Raw genomic sequence first — 21,841 nt, forward strand, 5'->3', positions numbered from 1 at the left:
GTTGGGACTGTTCAGAAATAGGGGCTGGATAGATAAGCAAGAGCCAGATGCTGGAGGGTACTGCGTGCCTTGTTAAGAATCCTGTGAGGGTTGGGGCGCCTGGGTGGCTCAGTCGTTAAGTGTCTGCCTTCGGCTCAGGTCATGATGCCAGGATCCTGGGATCGAGCCCCGCATTGGGCTCCCTGTTCTGCGGGAATCCTGCTTCTCCCTCTCCCACTCCCCCTGCTTGTGTTCTCTCTCTTGCTGTGTCTCTCTCTCTGTGTCAAATAAATAAAATCTTAAAAAAAAAAAAATTCTGTTAGGGTCTTAGGTGTAGAAAGGACTTTTCCAGATTTCTGTCTTAGGTGATTCACTCTTGTAGCTGTGGGGGGGGATGGGTTTGGAGGAATGGGGTGGGAGATCAGGTTTGGGGACTTCTGAATGCCTGATAACAGTGATGAGAGCAGTGAGGAGACAGGAGCAGATTTGATAAGTAGTTAGCAGATAAAGTCAGCAGAGCCTCATTTTGGTGGGATGCCAGAGGGAAAGGAAAATAACAGTTTTTGGCATGGCTGACTAGGTAGATATTGGCACTGCCAACTGGAGGAGTACAGGAAGAAGAGCAGGTTTAGGAGGGAAGATGAATGGATTTAGTTTAGGATGTAACAAGTTTGAGGTTCCTGAGAACATCCAGCTGGAGGTGTTTGGCAGGCATCTATTATATTTCTTCCATTCCAAGATAAGTATATATGTACGTGTGTGTGTTTTCCCCCTTAGTAATGCCTCTTAAAGTGATGATCTCTTAGATTTGCTGAAAAATACTTTGAGCTTTAAGTTTTTGAGGGAGAAATGAAGTGAGAAAGAGCAGTGAGGGGTAATTTCGAGGCTCCTATAGGATGTCCAAATGGAGATACTTTGCAGTCTGAAGCTTGAAGAAGATAACTGGGTGGAAGATGTAGATTTAGGAGTCTGTCAGCATGAAGGTGGTGGTTTAAAGCTCAAGAGTGAGCAAGATTGTCCAGGTCAAGTATAAGGAGAGAGAAGAACAGAGGGATGAATTTGGAACCATAGGAAACACTTAGTAGCAGCATGGCCAGACTGGGAGAATGCCGGGTCATCAGAGCCAAGGATGTCAGGAATTGGGGCGGGCATTTAACAGTGTCAGTTGCCTAAGAGTGTTTTAGTTAGATAAGGCCTGAAAAGTATCCATTGGATTTGGCAGTCAGGACGTCATTGGTGACCTTAGCAAGAGCTGTTTCAGAAATAGTGGGGATAGAAGCCAGATTGCAGTGGGTGAGGCTTTATGGGAAGTGAGGGAGTGGAGACAGCAAGGACTGGCAACTTGCCAGAGTTGGAGTAAGAGGAAGAAGGGCATTAGGTGCCACCTAGAGGGAGATCTAAGTCAAGGCAGTATTTTTAAATGGGATTGACTTAAGGATGTTCCCATTAGGAAGGAGTCAGGGGCAGTTCAGGGTGCAGCAGACCAGTGTGGTAAGTGATGGAGCAGTGTTCCAAGAAGTTGAGTGTGGGGGTACAATAAAGGGCAAGCAGAGGGAAACATCCTCTGATCCTAAAAGAAAAGAGGTCTGGATAGATGTGAATTAAAGTTGAGTGGGGGGCGCCTGGGTGGCTCAGTTGGTTAAGCGACTGCCTTCGGCTCAGGTCATGATCCTGGAGTCCCTGGATCGAGTCCTGCATCGGGCTCCCTGCTCAGCGGGGAGCCTGCTTCTCCCTCTGACCCTCCCCCCTCTCATGTGCTCTCTCCCTCTCTTTCGTTCTCTCTGTCTCAAATAAATAAATAAAATCTTAAAAAAAAAAAAAGTTGAGTGGGAAATTACAATAAATCTCGAATTTTTCAGTTTTGCCTGGATTGGACTTGAGCACAGGGGTGAGGGTATTATAGGATTGTTGAAGAAACTGTGTTCCAGGTGGTTTTCAAGAAAACCAGGACAACTCTGAGTGTGAGTTCTTCCCAGAAACACTCAGCTACTCAATGACAGGATGGGCAAAGTGGATATATCATAGCGGTGAGGTGATTCAGGATTGGGGTTTGCCAGAGGACTGTTGTGGAGTGGTAAGGGGTTAGATGCAGGGAAACGCAGAGTGCTGGCCCCCGTTGGGATCCTGGATTTGTTTTGGGGGGTGGATGGGGGGTGGGAAGAAACCAGAAGAGGCCAAGTCCTTGGAAGAAAGTATAGGGATCAAAGGAGTAGATATGTGAGAGGTGAAAACCTGAGTAGTATCCGAGGTTAGGGAAGCAGTTCAGAAGCAGTTAGAAGCACAGGTTCTGTAGTCCAGTCAGGTTCAGATCACAGCTCTATCACATAGCTAGTGGGATTTTGGGCATGTCACCCACTTTGGGCCTCAGTTCCCTCCATAAAGTGGGGATACTAATGATGGGGTGCCTGGCTGGCTCAGTTGGAAGCGCATGCAACTCTTGATCTCAGGGTTGTCAATTTGAGCCCTAAGTTGGGTATACAGATTACTTAATTAAATAAACTTTTTAAAAAATGGGGAGGGGTGCCTCGGTGGCTCAGATGGTTGAGCATCTGCCTTCAGCTCAGGTCATGATCTCCAGGTCTTGGGATCGAGCCCCTTGTCAGGCTCCCAGCTCAGCGTGGAATTTGCTTTTCCCTCTCTCCCTGCTTGTGGTCTGTCTGTCTGTCTCAAATGAATGAATAAGATCTTGGCGGGGGAGGGCGGATACTGAGGGGCAGCTGGGTGGCTCAGTCAGTTAAGTTTTTTTTTTTTTAAAGATTTTATTTATTTATTTGAGACAGAGAGAATGAGAGAGACAGAGAGCACATGAGAAGGGGGAGGGTCAGAGGGAGAAGCAGACTCCCTGCTGAGCAGGGAGCCCGATGCGGGACTTGATCCTGGGACTCCAGGATCATGACCTGAGCCGAAGGCAGTCACCAGCTGAGCTGCCCAGGCGCCCCAGTTAAGCTTCTGACTCTTGATTTCAGCTCAGGTCATGATCTCAGGGTTGTGAGATCAAGCCAGGACTCCCCTCTCAGTGGGGAGTCTGCTTTCTCTCTCTCTCTCTCTCTCTCAAATCTTTTTTAAAAATGGGGTTACTGAATGTGTTATCTAGTTCAGAGGTCTTTTGTGAGAATTCGTGAATATAGTAAGTTATATTATTCAATAAATTGCTTAATAAACATTTGCTGTCATTAATTACAGGGATCAGGGATTGTGATCAGTTAATAAAATACTGGAATTTATTTCCTGAGGTGTGGTAAGGTAAAGTACTTGGAACAAAATTTCTTGGTCTTCCAAGATTGATAATAGAGGGAAATATCCAGTCGGGTAAGAGATGGCTGGACCTTAAGGCCCTATTCTTGTCCTCTCAAATTTCCTTCCTCCTTGGACTCTTGGAATCATTGCTGCCGCTGCCACTTTAGATCCTCTCGTCATTCTTGCTTTAGGTATAATGTAACACACTAGCCCGAGCTTGGAGACAGGACCGTTCCCTTCAGTCATAGTAGGAGTTATAAAATAAGGCTGGGACTTTTTTTTTTTTTTAAAGGTATTATTTATTTATTTGACAGAGAGAGACACAGCGAGAGCAGGAACACAAGCATGGGGAGTGGGAGAGGGAGAAGCAGGCTCCCCGCTGAGCAGGGAGCCCGATGCGGGGCTCGATCCCAGGACCCTGGGATCATGACCTGAGCTAAAGGCAACCGCTTAACCGACTGAGCCATCCAAGCGCCCTCTCTCTCTCTAAATGGATAAAAAAAATCTTTAAAAAATGAAAAAATAAAGCCAGAGGGACAGACCTCAAGAGAACATCTATACCTGGCAGTAGATGTATTTCTCTGTATTTTGGGGGTTTTGTTTTGACTTCTATTTCACATTATTTATTTTTAGGCTTAATTTTTTATTATTTTTTTATTTTTTTTAAAGATTTATTTATTTGACAGACACAGAGAGAGAGGGAACACAAGCAGGGGGACTGGGAGAGGGAGAAGCAGGCTTCCCATGGAGCAGGGAGCCCGATGTGGGGCTTGATCCCAGGACCCTGGGATCATGACCCGAGCCGGAGACACATGCTCCACCAACTGAGCCACCCAGGCACCCCTAGACTTAATTTTTTAGAACAATTTTAGGTTTATAATAACTTGAGAGAAAGGGACAGAGATTTCTCATATACTCCCTGCCCCCACACATGCACAGCCTCCCCCATTATCAACACCACTCACCAGAGGGGTACCTTCTTTACCAAGGATAAACCTACACCAACGTATCATAATTATCCAAAGGCCGTAGTTTACCATCAGGTTCACTCTTGGTGCTGTATTTTCTGTGGGTTTGGACAAATCAAATTTTGGTAAGTCGTGTCTTTATTTTCATTCAGTTAAAAATATTTTCTAATTCCCTTTGAGAGTTTTTATTTCACCCATATGTTTTTTAGAAGTATGCTACTTAATTTAAAAATATTTGAGGAGTCTCCAAGTATTTTTGTTATTAGTTGCTAGTGTAATTCCATTATGGTCAGAAAACGTACTTTGTATGATCTTAGTTTTTCCAAATGTCTTAAGACTTGTTCTGTGGTCTAGCATATAAGGTCTGTCTTGGTGACTGTCTCATGTATACTTGAAAAGAATCTGTATTCTTACTGTTGGGTAGTGTTTTATAAATGTCAGGTCAGATTGAATGATTGTGTTGTTCAAGTCTTTCTATATCCTTAATGATTTTTTTGTCTACTTCTGTCAATTACTGAGAGAAGAGTCTTGGAAATCTCCAGTTGTGGATTTATTTATTTCCTCTTTCAGGTCCATCTCTTTTGTTTTGGGGTTGTTTTGTTTTGTTTTTGGAAGGGGTTGTTCAGAGACACAGTTCACTTTATTAGAAGACATTCAAGCTTTGGGGGGTGTGAATCAGTCTGTTAAGGGTCTGACTTCAGCTTAGGTCATGAACCCAGGGTCCTGGGATCAAGCCCCATGTCAGGCTCCGCACTCAACAGGGAGTCTGCTTGTCTCTCTTCTCCCTCTGCTGCCGCCCCCCCTTTGCCTCTTGCCTCCCCCTGCTCCTCGCTTGTGCTCCTGCATGTGCGCGTACACTCTAATAAATAAATAAGACATCCAGTCTTTTAGCGTAAAGCCACATGACGTTTTTCAAGAAAATTATATTTTTTGAGCATGGAAGAATTTCTGAAGTTCAGAAATCCGGAATCTTTAAAATATTTAGAAAAAATTACCCACATAACAATTAGGTTGTAATTGTATAAAAAGGCAGGACATTTTGTTGAATACGACTGAAAGTTGGGCAAAATATAATTGGCTTGCAGATGGAAAACCAACAAGAATTCATCCAAGCTATTAGCAGGCTTAGGGGAATGGGGGGCCATTTCATTGATACCAAAATGCAAACTGACAAACATTTTGTCCAAGGAGGAGTGAACCTGAATACAGGTGATGACCAAGGGAGTGCGCCAGATGGAGAGCTGTCATGTACCTCAAGAGACCACTAGGGTTACAACTGGAATTTGTAACTGGTAAACACAAATAGATGACTACTGTTTGTTTAAGATTTTATTTATTTATTTGACAGAGACAGCGAGAGAGGGAACACAAGCAGGGGGAGTGGGAGAGGGAAAATCAGGCTTCCTGCTGAGCAGGGAGCCTGGTATGGGGCTCGATCCAAGGACCCTGGGATCATGACCTGAGCCGAAGGTAGACGCTTAACGACTGAGCCACCCAGGCCCCTCAATGGTTTTTTTGTTTGTTTGTTTTGAAAGATTTTATTTATTTGAGAGAGAGAGAGACAGAACACAAGTGGTGGGGGGGAGAGAAGCAGTCTCCCCACTGAGCAAGGAGCCCAACACAGGGCTAGATCCCAGGACCTTGGGATCATGACCTGAGCCGAAGGCAGCCTTGTAACAGACTGAGCCACCTAGGCACCCCTACAAAGACACTTTTTTAAAAACGATTTTATTTGTTTAAGAGTGAGCGAGAGAGAGCATACTAGCGGGGGGAGGGGCAGAGGGAGAGGGAGAAACAGGCTCCCTGCTAAGCAAGGAGCCCAACTTCGGGCTTGATCCCAGGACCCTGGGATCATGACCTGAGCCGAAGGCAGACACTTAACGGACTGAGCCGCCCAGGCACCCGTACAAAGACACTTCTATACATAATGAGCAACTCTGTTGATACCCCTGGAAGGAATATGTATTGTTCATATCCCTGGACATAATACATGATTTTTTTGAGTTTTCTGCTTCAACAGGACCACCATTTCTTTTTGTGTTATATGTTTTGAAGCTCTGTAATTAGGTATATATTCAGGATTATCATGGCTCTGTGCCTAGCATGGAGCCCAGTGCAGGGCTTGAACTCACAACCCTGAGCTCAAGACCCGTGCTGAGCTCAAGAGTCAGATGCTTAATTGATTGAGCCACCCAGGCGCCCCATAGGATTATTACATCTTCTTAATTGATTCTTTTATCATTATAAAATGCACCTCTTTATTCATGTAATATTCTCTGTCCTGAAGTCTACTTTGTCTGATACCATTAATGCTACTGGGGCTTTGTTTTGTGTTTGCATGGGTAGCTTTTTCTATCTTTACTCTTAACTTCCAGTTAGGTTTAATAGAATATTAAATATAGTTGGGTTCAAATCTGCCCATCATGTTCTTTGTTTCTTAATCTTTTTTTTTTTCCTGCTTTCTTTTGGATTGAGTGAGTTGTTGTTTTTTTTTTTTAATTTTTGGCTTTTTAAGATTTTTTTTTTTTTAAGATTTTATTTATTTATTTGACAGAGAGCACAAGTAGGCAGAGAGGCAGGCAGAGGGAGAGGGAGAAGCAGGCTCCCCACTGAGCAGGGAGCCCGACGCGGGGCTCGATCCCAGGACTCCAGGATCATGACCTGAGCCGAAGGCAGCCGCTTAACCGACTGAGCCACCCAGGCGCCCCTTGTTGTTTTTTTGCTTTTTTTTTTAAGTAATCTCTGCACCAAGCATAGGGCTTGAATTCACATGCTCCACCAGCTGAGCCAGCCAGGTACCCTGGGTGGGTTTTTTGTTTTGTTTGATTTAGTTTCACTCTTTGCTTAGTAACTACATGTATTTTTTTGTTTTTTGGGGTGTTTTTTTGGTTGCTCTGTACATCTCTGACATACTACAGTCTGTACTGTGCCCATTAGTCTACTACTAAGATCACTTTGCATTTAGTACGAGAACCTTACAACACTGTACTTCCATTTCCCCCCTCTCTTTGTAGAATTTTTTCATATGTTTTAACTGTACCTGTATTATAAATATAAGTTTATTACTAATTTTGCTTTAAATAGCCTTTATCTTTTATAAAAATTACAAAATGAGCAAAAATATCTTTTACATTTTACTCACATACTTTATCTGGTTTTCTCCATTACTTCATGTAGATCCAGATTTCCATCTAGTGTTTTCATTCTGCTTAAAGAATTTCCTTTAACATTTCTTGTAGTAACAGTCTACTGGCAGTGAATACACTCTGCTTTTGTTTGTCTGAAAGGGTGTTTATTTTGCCTTCATTTCTATTAATGTAAACTGTTACTTTCTTTTGCAATTTTACAATGTTATTAATTCCATTAGTGTAATTTTTTTATTTCAGATCCTGTAATTTTTATCTCTAGACATTCTCTCTGGTTACTTAGTATCTTTTCTCTCCTTATTGTGTTCATGTTTTTCTTTATATATTCAAGCATAATTATAAGATTTGTTAAATAGCTGTTTTAAAAAGGTCCTTGTTTCCTGATTTCGTTATTTGTGTTATTGCTAGGTCTGTTTGTGTTGATTGAGTTTTTTCTGATTATGGATAATTCATTCCTGTTTTTTTTTTTTGCATGAATGGTAATTTTTTATTACATGCTAGAAATTTTGAGTTTTACATTATTTATAGGTTTTGTTATGTTTTGTTAAAGAGAATTGTGTTATGATGTGCAGTTCAGTAACTTGTGGATTAGTTTGATCCTTTTAAGACTTGCTTTTAAGCTTGGTTATGGCAAATCTATAGCACCCTTTGTTCTGGAGTTAATGTACCTCCATTGCTAGGTTGATAACTTTCTTGGGGCTCTACCCAATTCCCATGTATTACAAGGTCTCTCTACTCTGGTAGGTAGGAACACAAACTGTTGGCAACCTTATATGACCTGTGGGATTTGTTTAGCTTTCTGATCTGTGGTGTTCTTTTTTATTATTATCATTTAAATTCAGTTAGCCAACATATAATACATCATTAGTTTCAGGTGTAGAGTTCAGTTAATCATCAGTTGCCTATGACACCCAGTGCTCATCACATCCAGTGCCATCCTTAATGCCCATCACCCAGTTACCTCATCCCCCCACCCGCCTCCCCTCCAGCAACCCTCAGTTTGTTCCCTAGAGTTAAGAGTCTCTGGGTGTTCTTCTAGACCTTGGAGTTTTACTGCATACAGATTGGCACTCAGCCAAAAGATCCCTTCATGGATCTCCAGAAATCGCTTTCTGAGAACTTGCTTCTCTCTAGCACTTCTACCCCACAAATTCTAGCTGCCTTGGCCTCCTGAATTCTAATCTGTGTCTCTTCAATTCAGTGAGACTATTGGGCTTTGTTTCCGTTACCCCTCCATGTGTATGGTGCAGCTGGGAAACTGCCAGTAGGCAGGAAGCTGGGGCAATTGTGGGGCTCACTTCATTTGTTTGCTTTTTCTCAAGGGTCATGGTCTGGGTTCCTATTTGTCAGTTGTCTGAAGATACTGTTTTATGTATTTTGCCTAGTTTTGTAGTTCTTTATAGTGGGAAGGTAATTTCTGTGGCCCCATTAGTTTTCATTTCCTCTATTAATTTCTAGTAGTTTTTCTCATCCCTTTTCCTCCTCTGCCCACCCCAGATTACTTAACTGTGTTTGCTCTTTTTTTTTAAGACGTATTCAAATAAGTCAATTTTAATAAGATCCTTTACACACACACACACACACATTTGCTACTGAAAATTGAAATAGCACAAAAAAATTTTATTACCATTTTTGAAAACCACAAAATCTAGCGTACACATCTGCCCTAATCGTGCTCTAACCAAACCACCCAAAGTTTTCTGTGTATTCCTTCTGCCACAAGTTACTTGGCTTCCAATTTTTGAGGTTAGGTCTTGTCTTAATGATTCAGGCCTCTCAAACACACAGGCAACACTCAAAATCTATTAGTGCTTCCTTAGGTCAAATCAAAAGGTGGACGTGTACTGAAGTCATTCAAATGCAAACTACAGGATTCCTCACAAATTACTGGTATGAAGATAGAAAAGATACAAAAAGAAAGACTTTATAATATCATAGATTACCAAAATATTATAGTTTGCCCTAACATAGAGCAGCTTTCCGAAGCTGCTGCAAAATGATCCTAAAATCACTAAGAAGAAACCGTCCAAGAATAAAGTTTATGTTTACATTGGCTCTACATCATAATTATTCTCCATGCTGGTTTCCTCAGAAAGATCTTTATGATACAGGCGGTGATGACAGCGGCATCTAAATCTTTCTACTCTTGATTCACCCTCCTCAGCTTCCTTCTGCCATAGATCTTTTTGAAGCTGGGACCCCGGGCTGCGATAGCGCTGGTACTGAATCATTCGAATCATCCTTGCCATCCTTTCTTTCCGAGCAGTTAACAAAGTCCTTACTCCAGTCCTCCTCCCGCTGCTGCTAAGGATGCGCTCAACGAGCCCCTGTGGTTTCTTCTCTCTGTCCTGCTGCTGGGGTGGATATTCTGGTAGAGGGAAAGGGAGTTTGATACTAGAGTCGATAGTCAATTTACCAAGGTTCTTTGTTAATACTTCGGAGATGTTTTGAGAGGCACCTGAGCCTTCCTGGGAATTCTCTTCACTGGGCATCTGAGATGATCCCAGGGCGCAGGTTGGGTAAAGCTGCTTTGGCGAATCCATTGGAAGCCTAGTCACAGATCGAAGCTCCTCCTAGATCTTCGGGGGCCAGTGGGAGGTGATGCTCAAGACTCAACTTGCTACGAAGTACCCTGGGAAGAACTTTATAGCCCAAAAGGAGCGAGAAAAACCCAAACTCCTTTGGAGTGGCAAGAGAAAGAACAAACCTCAGAATTCCCATCGGGTTTCCTCTTAAAACTACCACTATATTTGCTCTTATTTTAAGTGTTTATATTGCCTTAATTGATTTTTTTTGAGATTAAATTCACACTTTAAAAATGTACAATTCACTGGTTTTCAGTATATTCATAAAATTGTGCAACCATCACCACTATCTAATTCTAGAACATTTTATCACCCCCAACAGGAACCCTATACCCATAAACAGTCATTCATTCCTCATTGTTCCCCCCACATCTAGCTCCTGGCAATCACGAATCTTCTTTCTGTCTATGTGATTTTGCCTGTTCTGGACATTTCATATAAATGGAATTGTGCAATATGTGACTTTTTTGCCTGGTTTCCTTTTTTTTTTTTTTTTTTTTTTAAAGATTTTTATTTATTTGAGAGAGAGAATGAGAGGGGGGAGGGTCAGAGCTTGGAGAAGCAGACTCCCCACTGAGCAGGGAGCCGATGCGGGACTCGATCCCGGGACTCCAGGATCATGACCTGAGCTGAAGGCAGTCGCTTAACTAACTGAGCCACCCAGGCGCCCCGGTTTCCTTTTTTTTAAGATTTATTTATTTTAGAGTGAGAGAGAGCACGTGTGTGCGAGTAGGGGGTGGGGCAGACCAGGAGAGAAAATCTTCAGACTCCCCACTGAGCATGGAGCCCGATGTAGGGCTCAATCCCAGGACCCTGAGATCATTATCTGAGCCGAAACCAGGAGTCAGATGCTTAACTGACTGTGCCACCCAGGCGTCCCTGTCTAGTTTCTTTAACCTAACACGTTTTAAAGATTCATCTGTGTTGTAGCATGTATCAATACTTGAACCTTTTCATTTATGAGTAATATTCTTTTATATGGATATACCACATTTTGTTTAGCCATTTGTCAGTTGATGGACATTTGGGTTTTTTCCCCCCACTTTTTGGCTATTACAAATAATGCTGTTGAGAACATTTGTGTACACATTTTTGTGTGGACATATGTTTTCATTTCTCTTGGGTATATACTTAGGAGTAGAATTGCTGGATCATATGGTAACTGTGTTTAACCTTTTGAGGTGATTCAACCATTGTGCCATTTCACATTCCCACCAGCAGTACATGAGTATTCCATTTTCTTCACACACTTGCCAGCAGTTGTCACTGCTTTATAGCCATTCCTGTGGGTGTTAAATAGTATCTCATAGTAGTTTTGATTTATATATACTTTCCTAATGACATTGAGCTCAAAATTTCCTTGAGAACTAGGGAGAATTTAATTAACTGAATCAAGTAGTCCCTACCACCTCCCCCCACCCCTGCGCCGCATAGCTCACGTATAATTTACTTTCTCCCCACTTTTTTCAGATTGTGAATAAGTGGAACACAGCTCTTATAGGCCTTATGACATACTTTCGGGAGGCGGTGGTGAACACCCAGGAGCTCCTGGACTTGCTAGTGAAGTGTGAGAATAAGATCCAGACACGTATCAAGATTGGCCTCAACTCCAAGATGCCCAGTCGGTTCCCTCCTGTTGTGTTCTATACCCCTAAGGAGTTGGGTGGACTCGGCATGCTCTCAATGGGCCATGTGCTCATCCCCCAGTCTGACCTCAGGTAGGACTTGGTTGAAAATCTTGCTACAGGTGCCTGGCTGCCTCAGTTGGAAGAGCATGCAACTCTTCATCTCAGGGTCATGAGTTTGAGCCCCATGTTGGGTGTAGAGGTGACTTAAATAAATAAATAAACAAAAAAACTTTTTTAAAAAAGGGAAAAAGAAAATTTTGCTAGACCCTATTTCTTTACTTTTAGGTTTTATTATTTTTATTTATTATTTATTTATTTTATTATTATTTTTTATTATTTTTTTTTCTAAACTTGATTGTGCCCCAAACAGGTGGTCCAAACAGACAGATGTAGGTATCACACACTTTCGTTCAGGAATGAGCCATGAAGAAGACCAGCTGATTCCCAACTTATACCGCTACATACAGCCATGGGAGAGCGAGTTCATTGATTCTCAGCGGGTCTGGGCTGAGTATGCACTGAAGAGACAAGAGGCCATTGCTCAGAACAGGTACACATCCAGGAAGGCATAGCAGTCCCGTCAGGAGTGTGGAGGGGTGATCTTTGAGCTTTGCATGGAGGTCAGGAGCAGAGCATGCCATATTTTTATGGAGACAAGGAAGTACGTTCTACATCTGACCCTTTTGCCCTTGGCCAAGCGGGGAATGCTAAACTCTCTGTGAACACATGCTTGACTTAGATCTTTTTTCTTTGACAGACGACTGACCTTAGAAGATCTAGAAGATTCATGGGATCGTGGCATTCCTCGAATCAACACCCTCTTCCAGAAGGACCGGCATACGTTGGCTTATGATAAGGGCTGGCGTGTTCGAACTGACTTTAAGCAGTACCAGGTACATGGAGGGGATGGTAGAGATTTTCCGTGAATTAAAAGAATCCGTGGTCCGTGCCAGGAATCTGGGGCAGTAGGCACCCAGATGCTTGATGGTACCCGCCTTGCCATCTAGGTTTTGAAGCAGAACCCTTTCTGGTGGACACATCAGCGGCATGATGGGAAGCTCTGGAACCTGAACAACTACCGTACAGACATGATCCAGGCCCTGGGTGGTGTGGAAGGCATACTGGAACACACACTCTTCAAGGGCACTTACTTCCCTACCTGGGAGGGGCTTTTCTGGTGAGGATTCTCTTCTCTCCTTACAGTAACCTGTCACAATCCTCTGAGCTCAACCCTTGTGTGCTTTTTTGTTCTCCTCTGGTGTTTACCAGAGAGCAGTGCTCTGGGAGATGGCAGGGCATCACTTTAACTGGCCTCTTCTTCCCAGGGAAAAGGCCAGTGGTTTTGAGGAGTCTATGAAGTGGAAGAAGCTAACTAATGCTCAGCGATCGGGATTGAACCAGATTCCCAATCGTAGATTCACCCTCTGGTGGTCCCCAACCATCAACCGAGCCAACGTGAGTGTGATTGATAGATCTGGGAGACAGGAAGCTAAAAGCAAGTGTTTCTGCTTCCTAAATTATATCCTAAGAACCAAAGTCTCTTGACCTCTGGTGTCCCTCTCTTTTTCCTGTCAGGTATATGTAGGCTTTCAGGTGCAGCTGGACCTAACGGGTATCTTCATGCATGGCAAGATCCCCACACTGAAGATCTCTCTTATCCAGATCTTCCGAGCTCACTTATGGCAGAAGATCCATGAGAGCATTGTGATGGACTTGTGCCAGGTGGGCCAGAATTGAGGGGAGAGGGGACCACCAGAAGTCAGGTCAGCCTACTGTGGCATATGGGAAATCCACCCTGGCAGCACTGAGGATGAGACTTGCATTGTGGTGCCAGGTGCCACATTATCTGAAATTCTACAAGCCGTCATTCCTAGTGGGCTTCCATAAGCAGTCATAACCTTTCTGCCTTTGCCTCCAGGTGTTTGATCAGGAACTGGATGCACTAGAAATTGAGACAGTACAAAAGGAGACAATTCACCCGCGGAAGTCCTATAAGATGAATTCTTCCTGTGCAGATATCCTGCTCTTTGCCTCCTATAAGTGGAATGTCTCTCGGCCCTCATTGCTGGCCGACTCCAAGTAAGTGCCTTATAACCAAGCCCTAGGCATTCAGGAAGCTTGGTTTTACTCTTCTTCTAGCAGTGCTACTTCAGGAATTGTCCCTGTCTGCTTTTCTCTCTGATTTGGGTCCAGTGCCATCCCTGGATCCTGTCAACACCCTCAAAGGTCTGCTGATTCTCTGGGTGAGGGGTTTGCTGATCGGAACAGGCAAAGGGATTGGGAATTTTGAGGTTGAGATGTGGTGATTGAGAGTTCATGTGGTTCTGGGACATTGGTGATATTGGTGGCTTCTTGGAAGTGTGGATTCCTGACCTCTCTCTACTGCAGGGATGTGATGGATAGTACCACTACTCAGAAGTATTGGATTGATATCCAGTTGCGCTGGGGGGACTATGATTCCCATGACATTGAACGCTACGCCCGGGCCAAGTTCCTGGACTACACCACAGACAACATGAGTATCTACCCTTCACCCACTGGTGTGCTCATTGCCATTGACCTGGCATATAATCTGCACAGGTAAGTTGGTGCTCAGAAGCTTTTCTATCAGCTCCATACTTTCTTTATTAATTTTATTTATTTTTTAAGTAAATTACGGGCAAAGTGGGGGCTTGAACTCAAGATTCTGAGATCACAGAGAATTGTACACAGAGGCAGGGAAGAAAAAGTCAGTGACCCAGAAAAAGAAAGTGCCACCTTGGCAAACTAAAATACACATGTACGTTACAAAGTATGGGGCCAATTCGGGTGCCTGCTGCCACACTCAGAGTATGTACATGTGTTTTTTAGTGTACCTGAGCAGACACTTGTCTGTCTGGCCAGCAGTCTTGTCTTTCTCTCTAGAGTTCCATTTTACCTTGTTCCTGGGGCTGCCAACCTGGTCTTCACTCTTCTTGCCTCTTCTATTCCCATAGTGCCTATGGAAACTGGTTCCCAGGCAGCAAGCCTCTCATACAGCAGGCCATGGCCAAGATCATGAAGGCAAACCCTGCCTTGTATGTGTTACGTGAACGGATCCGCAAGGGCCTGCAGCTCTATTCATCTGAGCCCACTGAGCCCTATCTGTCCTCTCAGAATTATGGTGAGCTCTTCTCCAACCAGATTATCTGGTTTGTGGATGACACTAATGTCTACAGAGTGACTATCCACAAGGTGAGAATTAGAAGCAATGTAGGGATGTGGGCTCTGTATATGCCTATGGGAGGGTGATGAGGCAAATGTGTACATACGGGGTGAAGGCACAATGGTTGTGTCTAGGCCATGCTAACTGATGTCATCATTCTTTAGACCTTTGAAGGGAACTTGACCACCAAACCCATCAACGGGGCCATCTTCATCTTCAATCCACGCACAGGGCAGCTGTTCCTCAAGATAATCCACACATCTGTGTGGGCTGGACAGAAGCGTTTGGGGCAGGTGAGCCAGTTAAAGGACAGAGAAGCTGTAAACTTTTTCTACCCCTTTTTCTACCTCTTACTACTCCTTTTTCTTTGGGGGGTGTATGTGAGAGACAGTGGGTGGAGGTAGGGGATATCTTCCTGTTTCTCTCTCAGAGATTAAGGGTATCTCATTTGAACCTTTTCCCTGAATTACTTAACTTGAGAAGTTCTCTCCTATAGGGGGCCCAGCAGTCTGTGAGGTCCTTCATTACCTACAGTTGGTCTCTCTGTTTCTTGACTCTCCCATCTTTAACCTATCTGGAACGAGACTATCAAAAGTCACCTTTCTAAAGGGAACAAATATTCTTAAAACATCATTTTACCTAATTTCTACCTCTAAGCCTTTGGTAGCCCGTTTCTTTTTGCTGAATTAACTCTTCTTTGGCTTCCTAGACACTTAATATCTGGCTGGGTTATAACCTGTCCAACCATGGTTTCTCTTCCTTTAAAACCTGTTTCCTGGGCACTTGGGTGGCTCAGTTGGTTGAGCGTCTGGCTTTGGCTCAGGTCATGATCCCATGGGCCTGGGATGGAGCCTGAGTCTATCGGGCTCCCTGCTCAGCTGGGAGTCTGCTTCTCCTTCACCCTCTGCCCCTCCCCCCCACCTCACCCCCACTTAATGCTTGCATGCTTTCTAATTAATTAATTAAAAACTCCTGTTCCCAGGGACACCTGGGTGGCTCAGTCGGTGACGCGTCTGCCTTCGGCTCAGACCATGACCCCAGGGTCCTGGGATCAAGTCCCGCATCGGGCTCCCTGCTCATTGGGGAGTCTGCTTCTCCCTCTCCCTCTGCTGTGCTCTCTCTCTCTCTGACAAAAAGTAAATACTTAAAAAAAAAAACACCTGTTTCCTCTTGTAAACCATCTGGTGTCCTACTATCCCCAAACTCTTGTTCATTTCCACTTTTGTGGCTTTGCTTATATAGCTTCTTTCTAGAATGAACTCTCTTCTTTACTCTGTTAATCACAGTCTTACTTGTTCCTTAAGAAGTTTTTCTTTGTGCAATGGGGCGCCTGGGTGGCTCAGTCGGTTAAGCATCCGACTCTTGATTTCGGCTTGGGCTGTGATCTCAGGGTTGTTGGATCGAGCCCTCTCATCCAGCTCCACACTGAGTGCGGAGTCTGCTTGAGATTCTTTTTCCTCTCTGCCCCTCCCTTCACTTGTGTGCGTGCACGCTCTCTCTCTAAATAAATAAAGTCTTCCTGTTCCTTTATGTAGCTTTTTATGATTTTTAGCCTTAATTTATTTTGTCCCTGACATATTATGTAATTAAATACTGGTTTGTGGTACATCTTGTATGACTTTACTTTGGCTAGCTAGGTTGAAAAAGCCTTTTGGGCAAGGCCATTTGACACTTTTTTTGCATCTCTAAAGTACCCAACATTCAATAGCAGTGCACAATAGAAACATAGGTTGATTATTTCAAGACTAGGATCTTTTGTTGTAGTTGACCTTGAGATGGTAGAAACTCAATTTCTGTTTCCTCCCCTCTTGCTTTTTAGTTGGCTAAATGGAAGACAGCTGAGGAAGTGGCTGCCCTCATCCGATCTCTGCCTGTGGAGGAGCAGCCCAAGCAGATCATTGTCACCAGGAAGGGCATGCTGGACCCATTGGAGGTGAGAGGTGGGTGAGGTGGAAGAGAGGAGGGCTGAGACCTGCAGTCTCTGTTTCTAATCTTGGACTTGATCTTGTTTCAGGTGCACTTGCTAGACTTTCCCAATATTGTGATCAAAGGATCAGAGCTCCAGCTACCTTTCCAGGCTTGTCTCAAGGTGGAAAAGTTTGGGGACCTCATCCTTAAAGCCACTGAACCCCAGATGGTTCTCTTTAATCTCTACGATGACTGGCTCAAGACTATCTCATCCTACACGGTATGAAACACTAACAAAGAGGGTCAGTCTAAGAGGAGTGGGTCTGGGGCCATGAGACAATCCTGTGCCTTCCTTAGCTTTTTCCCAGGTCCCCTATGAGGTCATTTTCACATCTTCAACCTGTGGATGAGATAGCAACTCTATGCTCCACATATAAAGTTGACTGGGGGATCAGGGGAGGCTGTATCTTAGAGGCTGAAATCAATTCCTGGGTTCCCTGAAAGGATAGGATCGAGGAAAGGGGGAGGATATCTAGTGGCTGATCCCCTGCCCCCCTTGCTGCCAATCTCTTCTCAGGCTTTCTCCCGCCTCATCCTGATTCTGCGTGCCCTGCATGTGAACAATGACCGGGCGAAGGTGATCCTGAAGCCAGACAAGACTACTATTACAGAACCACACCACATCTGGCCCACTCTGACTGACGAGGAGTGGATCAAGGTGGAGGTGCAGCTAAAAGATCTTATCTTGGCTGACTACGGCAAGAAAAACAAGTGAGCAATGGTGGTGGGGAGACAGATGGAAGATTCTAAAAGGAACAAATGAATGGTTCAGTATATGGTTTCTGGGTTTTTTGGAAACATTTAGGTTCAGAAATTTCTCAAGGAATAGTCCCGGGGATGCCTATAGAAAAGAGGTAGGCAGTGTCTTCAGATAATGTAGAAAATGTCTGTGTTTCAGGGCTTCGGTCTGATTCTTGGGCATTTTTTCATGTTGCCATTTTGAGCAGGGCATTTCTTTACTGTCCGTACATTACAGGAAGTTTTAATGTCCTGGATCCCCAGGTACCATTGCTAACAGCCCGCACACACCCCTTCCTTCCCCTTCCCTGTCATTGTGGCAACCAAAAAGAAGAATGTCCATAGATTTCCAGGTACGCCTAGGGTGACGAACAGTACTAGCTGTGGTTGAGAACATGTTCTAAGGGTTTCTATTTTTGAGACTTGTCCTATAAACCAGGGCATTTGTGTCAAAGAAAAGAGGAATGTCTGGCTACTGAGCAGGTTTGAGCATGGCTGAAAGATGTACATGCACAGAGCCATCTGGGCTGTGATAAATCTTACCGGTATTAGTACGTGTCCACATCACACTTCCTTTACAGATGCTACTTGAGGATTGTCTGGGGTAAGGGTCTGGGGTCCCCTGTCTTACCAAGTTACACTCTTGCCTTTGGGACATAACTGACCGAGGGGAAGGGATCTTGTGGTGTGATCCATGCTGTCCCCACAGTGTGAATGTGGCATCACTGACACAGTCGGAAATTCGAGACATCATCCTGGGTATGGAGATCTCGGCACCCTCACAGCAGCGGCAGCAGATAGCAGAGATTGAGAAGCAGACCAAGGAGCAGTCTCAGCTGACAGCAACACAGACTCGTACTGTCAACAAGCATGGCGATGAGATCATTACTTCTACCACCAGCAACTATGAGACCCAGACTTTCTCCTCTAAGACTGAATGGAGGGTTAGGTACTGTAAGGGACGGGAGGGCTTAGGGATGGCAAAGCCTACTTAACACTCCCTGCAGTGCTAGGCCGGAGAAATGCTGACGTTCCCCACCGTTTTTAGGGCCATCTCTGCTGCCAACCTTCACCTAAGGACCAATCATATCTATGTTTCATCTGATGACATCAAGGAGACCGGTTATACCTATATCCTTCCCAAGAATGTGCTTAAGAAGTTTATCTGCATATCTGACCTTCGGGCCCAAGTGAGTAAGTGTGCTCAACTAGTCCATAGTGTGTGCCCAACATTTTATGTGCTTAAAACTCAACCTGAGATTGCCTGGAACTTACGGTGCTGGTTTCAGGATTCAAGGATGAGTAAATATATATATATTAAGAATGGCCGAGGGGCATCTGGGTGGCTCGGTTGGGTGTCTGCCTTCAACTCGGGTCATGATCCCAGAGTTCTGGGATCGAGCCCTGCTTTGGGCTCCCTGCTCAGTGGGGAGTCTGCTTCTCCCTCTGCCCCTCACCCCACTCATGTTCTCTCTCTCTCACTCTGTTTCTCGCTCAAATTAAAAAAAAAAAGAATGGCTGAAACAGCAGGAAAGGTTTTGGCTCCCATCAAATATTAAAACACTATAAAGCTATGGCAATTAAGAAAATGGTCCAAAATTTATTGGATGAGGGTAGCATATAATCAGAAACAGATTCATGTGGATATAATAAATGTATATCAGATCTGTAGAATTAAGGATGCCTTATCATACTGAAACAATCAGAACCCTGCCTCACAACATATAAAAAATAAAATGCATGTAAAGATCTGCATATAAAATACTAAGCTGTAGAGTATCCCAACACTAAGGATAGCCTTCTTAAGACATAAAACCCAAAACCATAATCAAAATTAATAACTTGTGTATGACAAAGATGTACTAAAAACAAGAAAATATTTGCATAATTCTAAAAAAAGATGGATTAGAATCTAGAATAGGGAATTATCAGAAGTTGATTTAAAAACAGATAACTGGGGCGCCTGGGTGGCTCAGTCGGTTAAGCATCTGCCTTGGGCTCAGGTCATGATCCCAGGGTCCTAGGATCAAGTCCCACATTGGGCTCCTTGCTCAGCGGGGAGCCTGCTTCTCCCTCTGCCTGCAGCTCCCCCTGCTTGTGCTCTCGCTCTCTGACAAATAAATAAAATCTTTAAAAAAAAATCTGAAGGTAGTTCAGAAAAGGAACTACAGATGGCAAATGAAAAGATGCTCAACTTTACAGGTAATCAGGGAATTCATATTGTATAAAACACCCAATTTGTGGCCTCAGGTTGGTGAATTTGAAAAGATTGTTGATATCCTGTGTCGTGATCTTACAGGAACACAGGTCCTCTTACTTTGTTGATGGCAGTGTAAAATTTAAAATACCACCTAGTGGGGCGCCTGGGTGGCTCAGTTGGTTAAGCGACTGCCTTCGGCTCAGGTCATGATCCTGGAGTCCCGGGATCGAGTCCCACATCGGGCTCCCTGCTCGGCAGGGGGTCTGCTTCTCCCTCTGCCCTCTTCCCTCTCGTGCTGTCTCTCATTCTCTCTCTCTCAAATAAATAAATAAAATCTTAAAAAACAAAACAAAACACCACCCAGTGGTGGATTTCAAGATGTGTTCAGCTTGTGAAAATTCATGAGCAGTGTATTGGTGTGCTCATTTATTTATGAATACTATACAGATGATACTATGCAGATTCCTGGACCCCACCTGAGATTCTGATGTGGTAAGTCTGAGATGAGGTCCATGTTTGCATTTTTAACAGGCACCCCAGGTGATTCTGATGCAAGAGATTCTGACCACATTCTGACCTATTCTTTGTTCTTGGGGAAGGGAACAAAACACTGGGCTAATAGCCCAGAGTCTAGAGTGGTACTAAGAATCATTTTGGTTCTTGACCCCCTTGTTTCCAGATTGCAGGATACCTGTATGGGGTGAGCCCACCAGATAACCCCCAGGTGAAGGAGATCCGCTGTATTGTGATGGTACCACAGTGGGGCACTCACCAAACCGTGCACCTGCCTGGCCAGCTGCCCCAGCATGAGTACCTCAAGGTCAGTGGAGGTGTGGGAGGATGGGGGCTTGCTTCTGTCGGAGTGGTGGAGGGAAGGCAGCTGTGTTAACTCTCATGGAGGTGATTCCTATCTGCAGATGGGGATAGGACTTCAAATGGCTTTTCACCTCTCTTTACGTATAGGAGATGGAGCCCTTAGGATGGATCCACACTCAGCCCAATGAATCACCCCAGCTGTCACCCCAAGATGTCACCACCCATGCTAAGATCATGGCTGACAACCCATCTTGGGATGGTGAGAAGACCATTATCATCACCTGCAGGTAGGCTTTGGGCTCCCTTGGGAGGAAGTATGTGGGGCAGGCATTGCAGCACAGGGCCTAGAATGGTGGCCTGAGCTCTGACTCTGTCCTCATCCCTCTTTCAGCTTCACGCCAGGCTCCTGCACACTGACAGCCTATAAGCTGACCCCCAGTGGCTATGAGTGGGGTCGCCAGAACACAGACAAGGGCAACAATCCCAAGGGCTATCTACCCTCACATTATGAAAGGGTCCAGATGCTGTTGTCAGACCGCTTCCTTGGCTTTTTTATGGTTCCTGCCCAGTCCTCCTGGAACTACAACTTTATGGGTAAGTTGGGGAGCACAGGGAAGTGGGGCTGGGGTTAGGCCATCACCCTTGGCACTTGGGGCTTGACTCTGGGCCCACGCTGGGTGAGGCAGGTGCACCTGGTTAGCAGTGGCCCTTTCCTTCTTCCCCAAGGTGTCCGGCACGATCCCAACATGAAGTATGAGCTGCAGCTGGCAAATCCTAAAGAGTTCTACCACGAGGTGCACAGACCTTCCCACTTCCTCAACTTCGCCCTCCTGCAAGAGGGTGAGGTCTACTCTGCGGACCGAGAAGACCTCTATGCCTAATTGTTTCCTCACCTCCCCCTGCTTCAGACGTCCCAAAGACTGGAACCTTTTACCCCCAAAGAAAAGCTGGTGACATTCAGCAGCTTGGTCCCTTTTCCCCCTATTTGTGCTTCTTGTGTTATGGTATTTGGTGGCTTGTAGTCCTGAGGAAAATATAATAATAAATTTTGTATAAATAGGAGTTTTTGTGTTCTGTTTGCTGCTCCCTCCCCCACCCCGGGTTCAAATTCTGGGTGTAGGGATGGCAGGAGACTGGACTTGATCACAGCCAAGTGCTGGCCTCAGCCTTAAAGGGGCATGAGGCCCCTAACCGGGCTGTGGACCAAGCATCCCCTAGATTCAAGGAACTGAGGTGGGGTTGGGCTTTCATACCCTTAGTGCCTTGACCCCATTTACCAACTGCCCTTCAAAATATTTGCAAACCGTCACTCCTTTCAACATCCTTTGGAGCGGCTGCTGCCATTTTCTGAGTCTGGAAGTTTGGATTTTTTTCCTCTGAAACTGTGGTGCC

General features: G+C 44.6%; 1 protein-coding gene across 3 annotated transcripts in view; it reads left to right on the forward strand.

Moving 5' to 3' along the window:
- PRPF8 (pre-mRNA processing factor 8) overlaps positions 1–21,511 on the forward strand; it is a 33,520-nt gene extending 12,009 nt beyond the window's left edge. For all 3 annotated transcript variants that reach the window (XM_045889607.2, XM_045889606.3, XM_064583631.1), the window contains exons 25-43: positions 11,386–11,633; positions 11,914–12,093; positions 12,301–12,436; positions 12,551–12,720; positions 12,869–12,998; positions 13,119–13,265; positions 13,462–13,622; positions 13,932–14,123; positions 14,519–14,756; positions 14,892–15,020; positions 16,547–16,660; positions 16,742–16,915; positions 17,213–17,406; positions 18,143–18,382; positions 18,482–18,623; positions 20,313–20,453; positions 20,597–20,736; positions 20,841–21,043; positions 21,176–21,511. In XM_045889607.2, coding sequence (XP_045745563.1) covers positions 11,386–11,633; positions 11,914–12,093; positions 12,301–12,436; positions 12,551–12,720; positions 12,869–12,998; positions 13,119–13,265; positions 13,462–13,622; positions 13,932–14,123; positions 14,519–14,756; positions 14,892–15,020; positions 16,547–16,660; positions 16,742–16,915; positions 17,213–17,406; positions 18,143–18,382; positions 18,482–18,623; positions 20,313–20,453; positions 20,597–20,736; positions 20,841–21,043; positions 21,176–21,330 — 3,234 coding nt within the window. In that variant the 3' untranslated portion in view covers positions 21,331–21,511. The remainder of the gene's footprint in view (positions 1–11,385; positions 11,634–11,913; positions 12,094–12,300; positions 12,437–12,550; positions 12,721–12,868; positions 12,999–13,118; positions 13,266–13,461; positions 13,623–13,931; positions 14,124–14,518; positions 14,757–14,891; positions 15,021–16,546; positions 16,661–16,741; positions 16,916–17,212; positions 17,407–18,142; positions 18,383–18,481; positions 18,624–20,312; positions 20,454–20,596; positions 20,737–20,840; positions 21,044–21,175) is intronic.
- Positions 21,512–21,841: the final 330 nt, after the last annotated feature.

This window comes from Mirounga angustirostris, unplaced genomic scaffold, assembly GCF_029215605.1.
Source record: "Mirounga angustirostris isolate CCGP_5_RB_7025 unplaced genomic scaffold, mMirAng1.0.hap1 SCAF_17, whole genome shotgun sequence".
NCBI lineage: Eukaryota > Metazoa > Chordata > Mammalia > Carnivora > Phocidae > Mirounga > Mirounga angustirostris.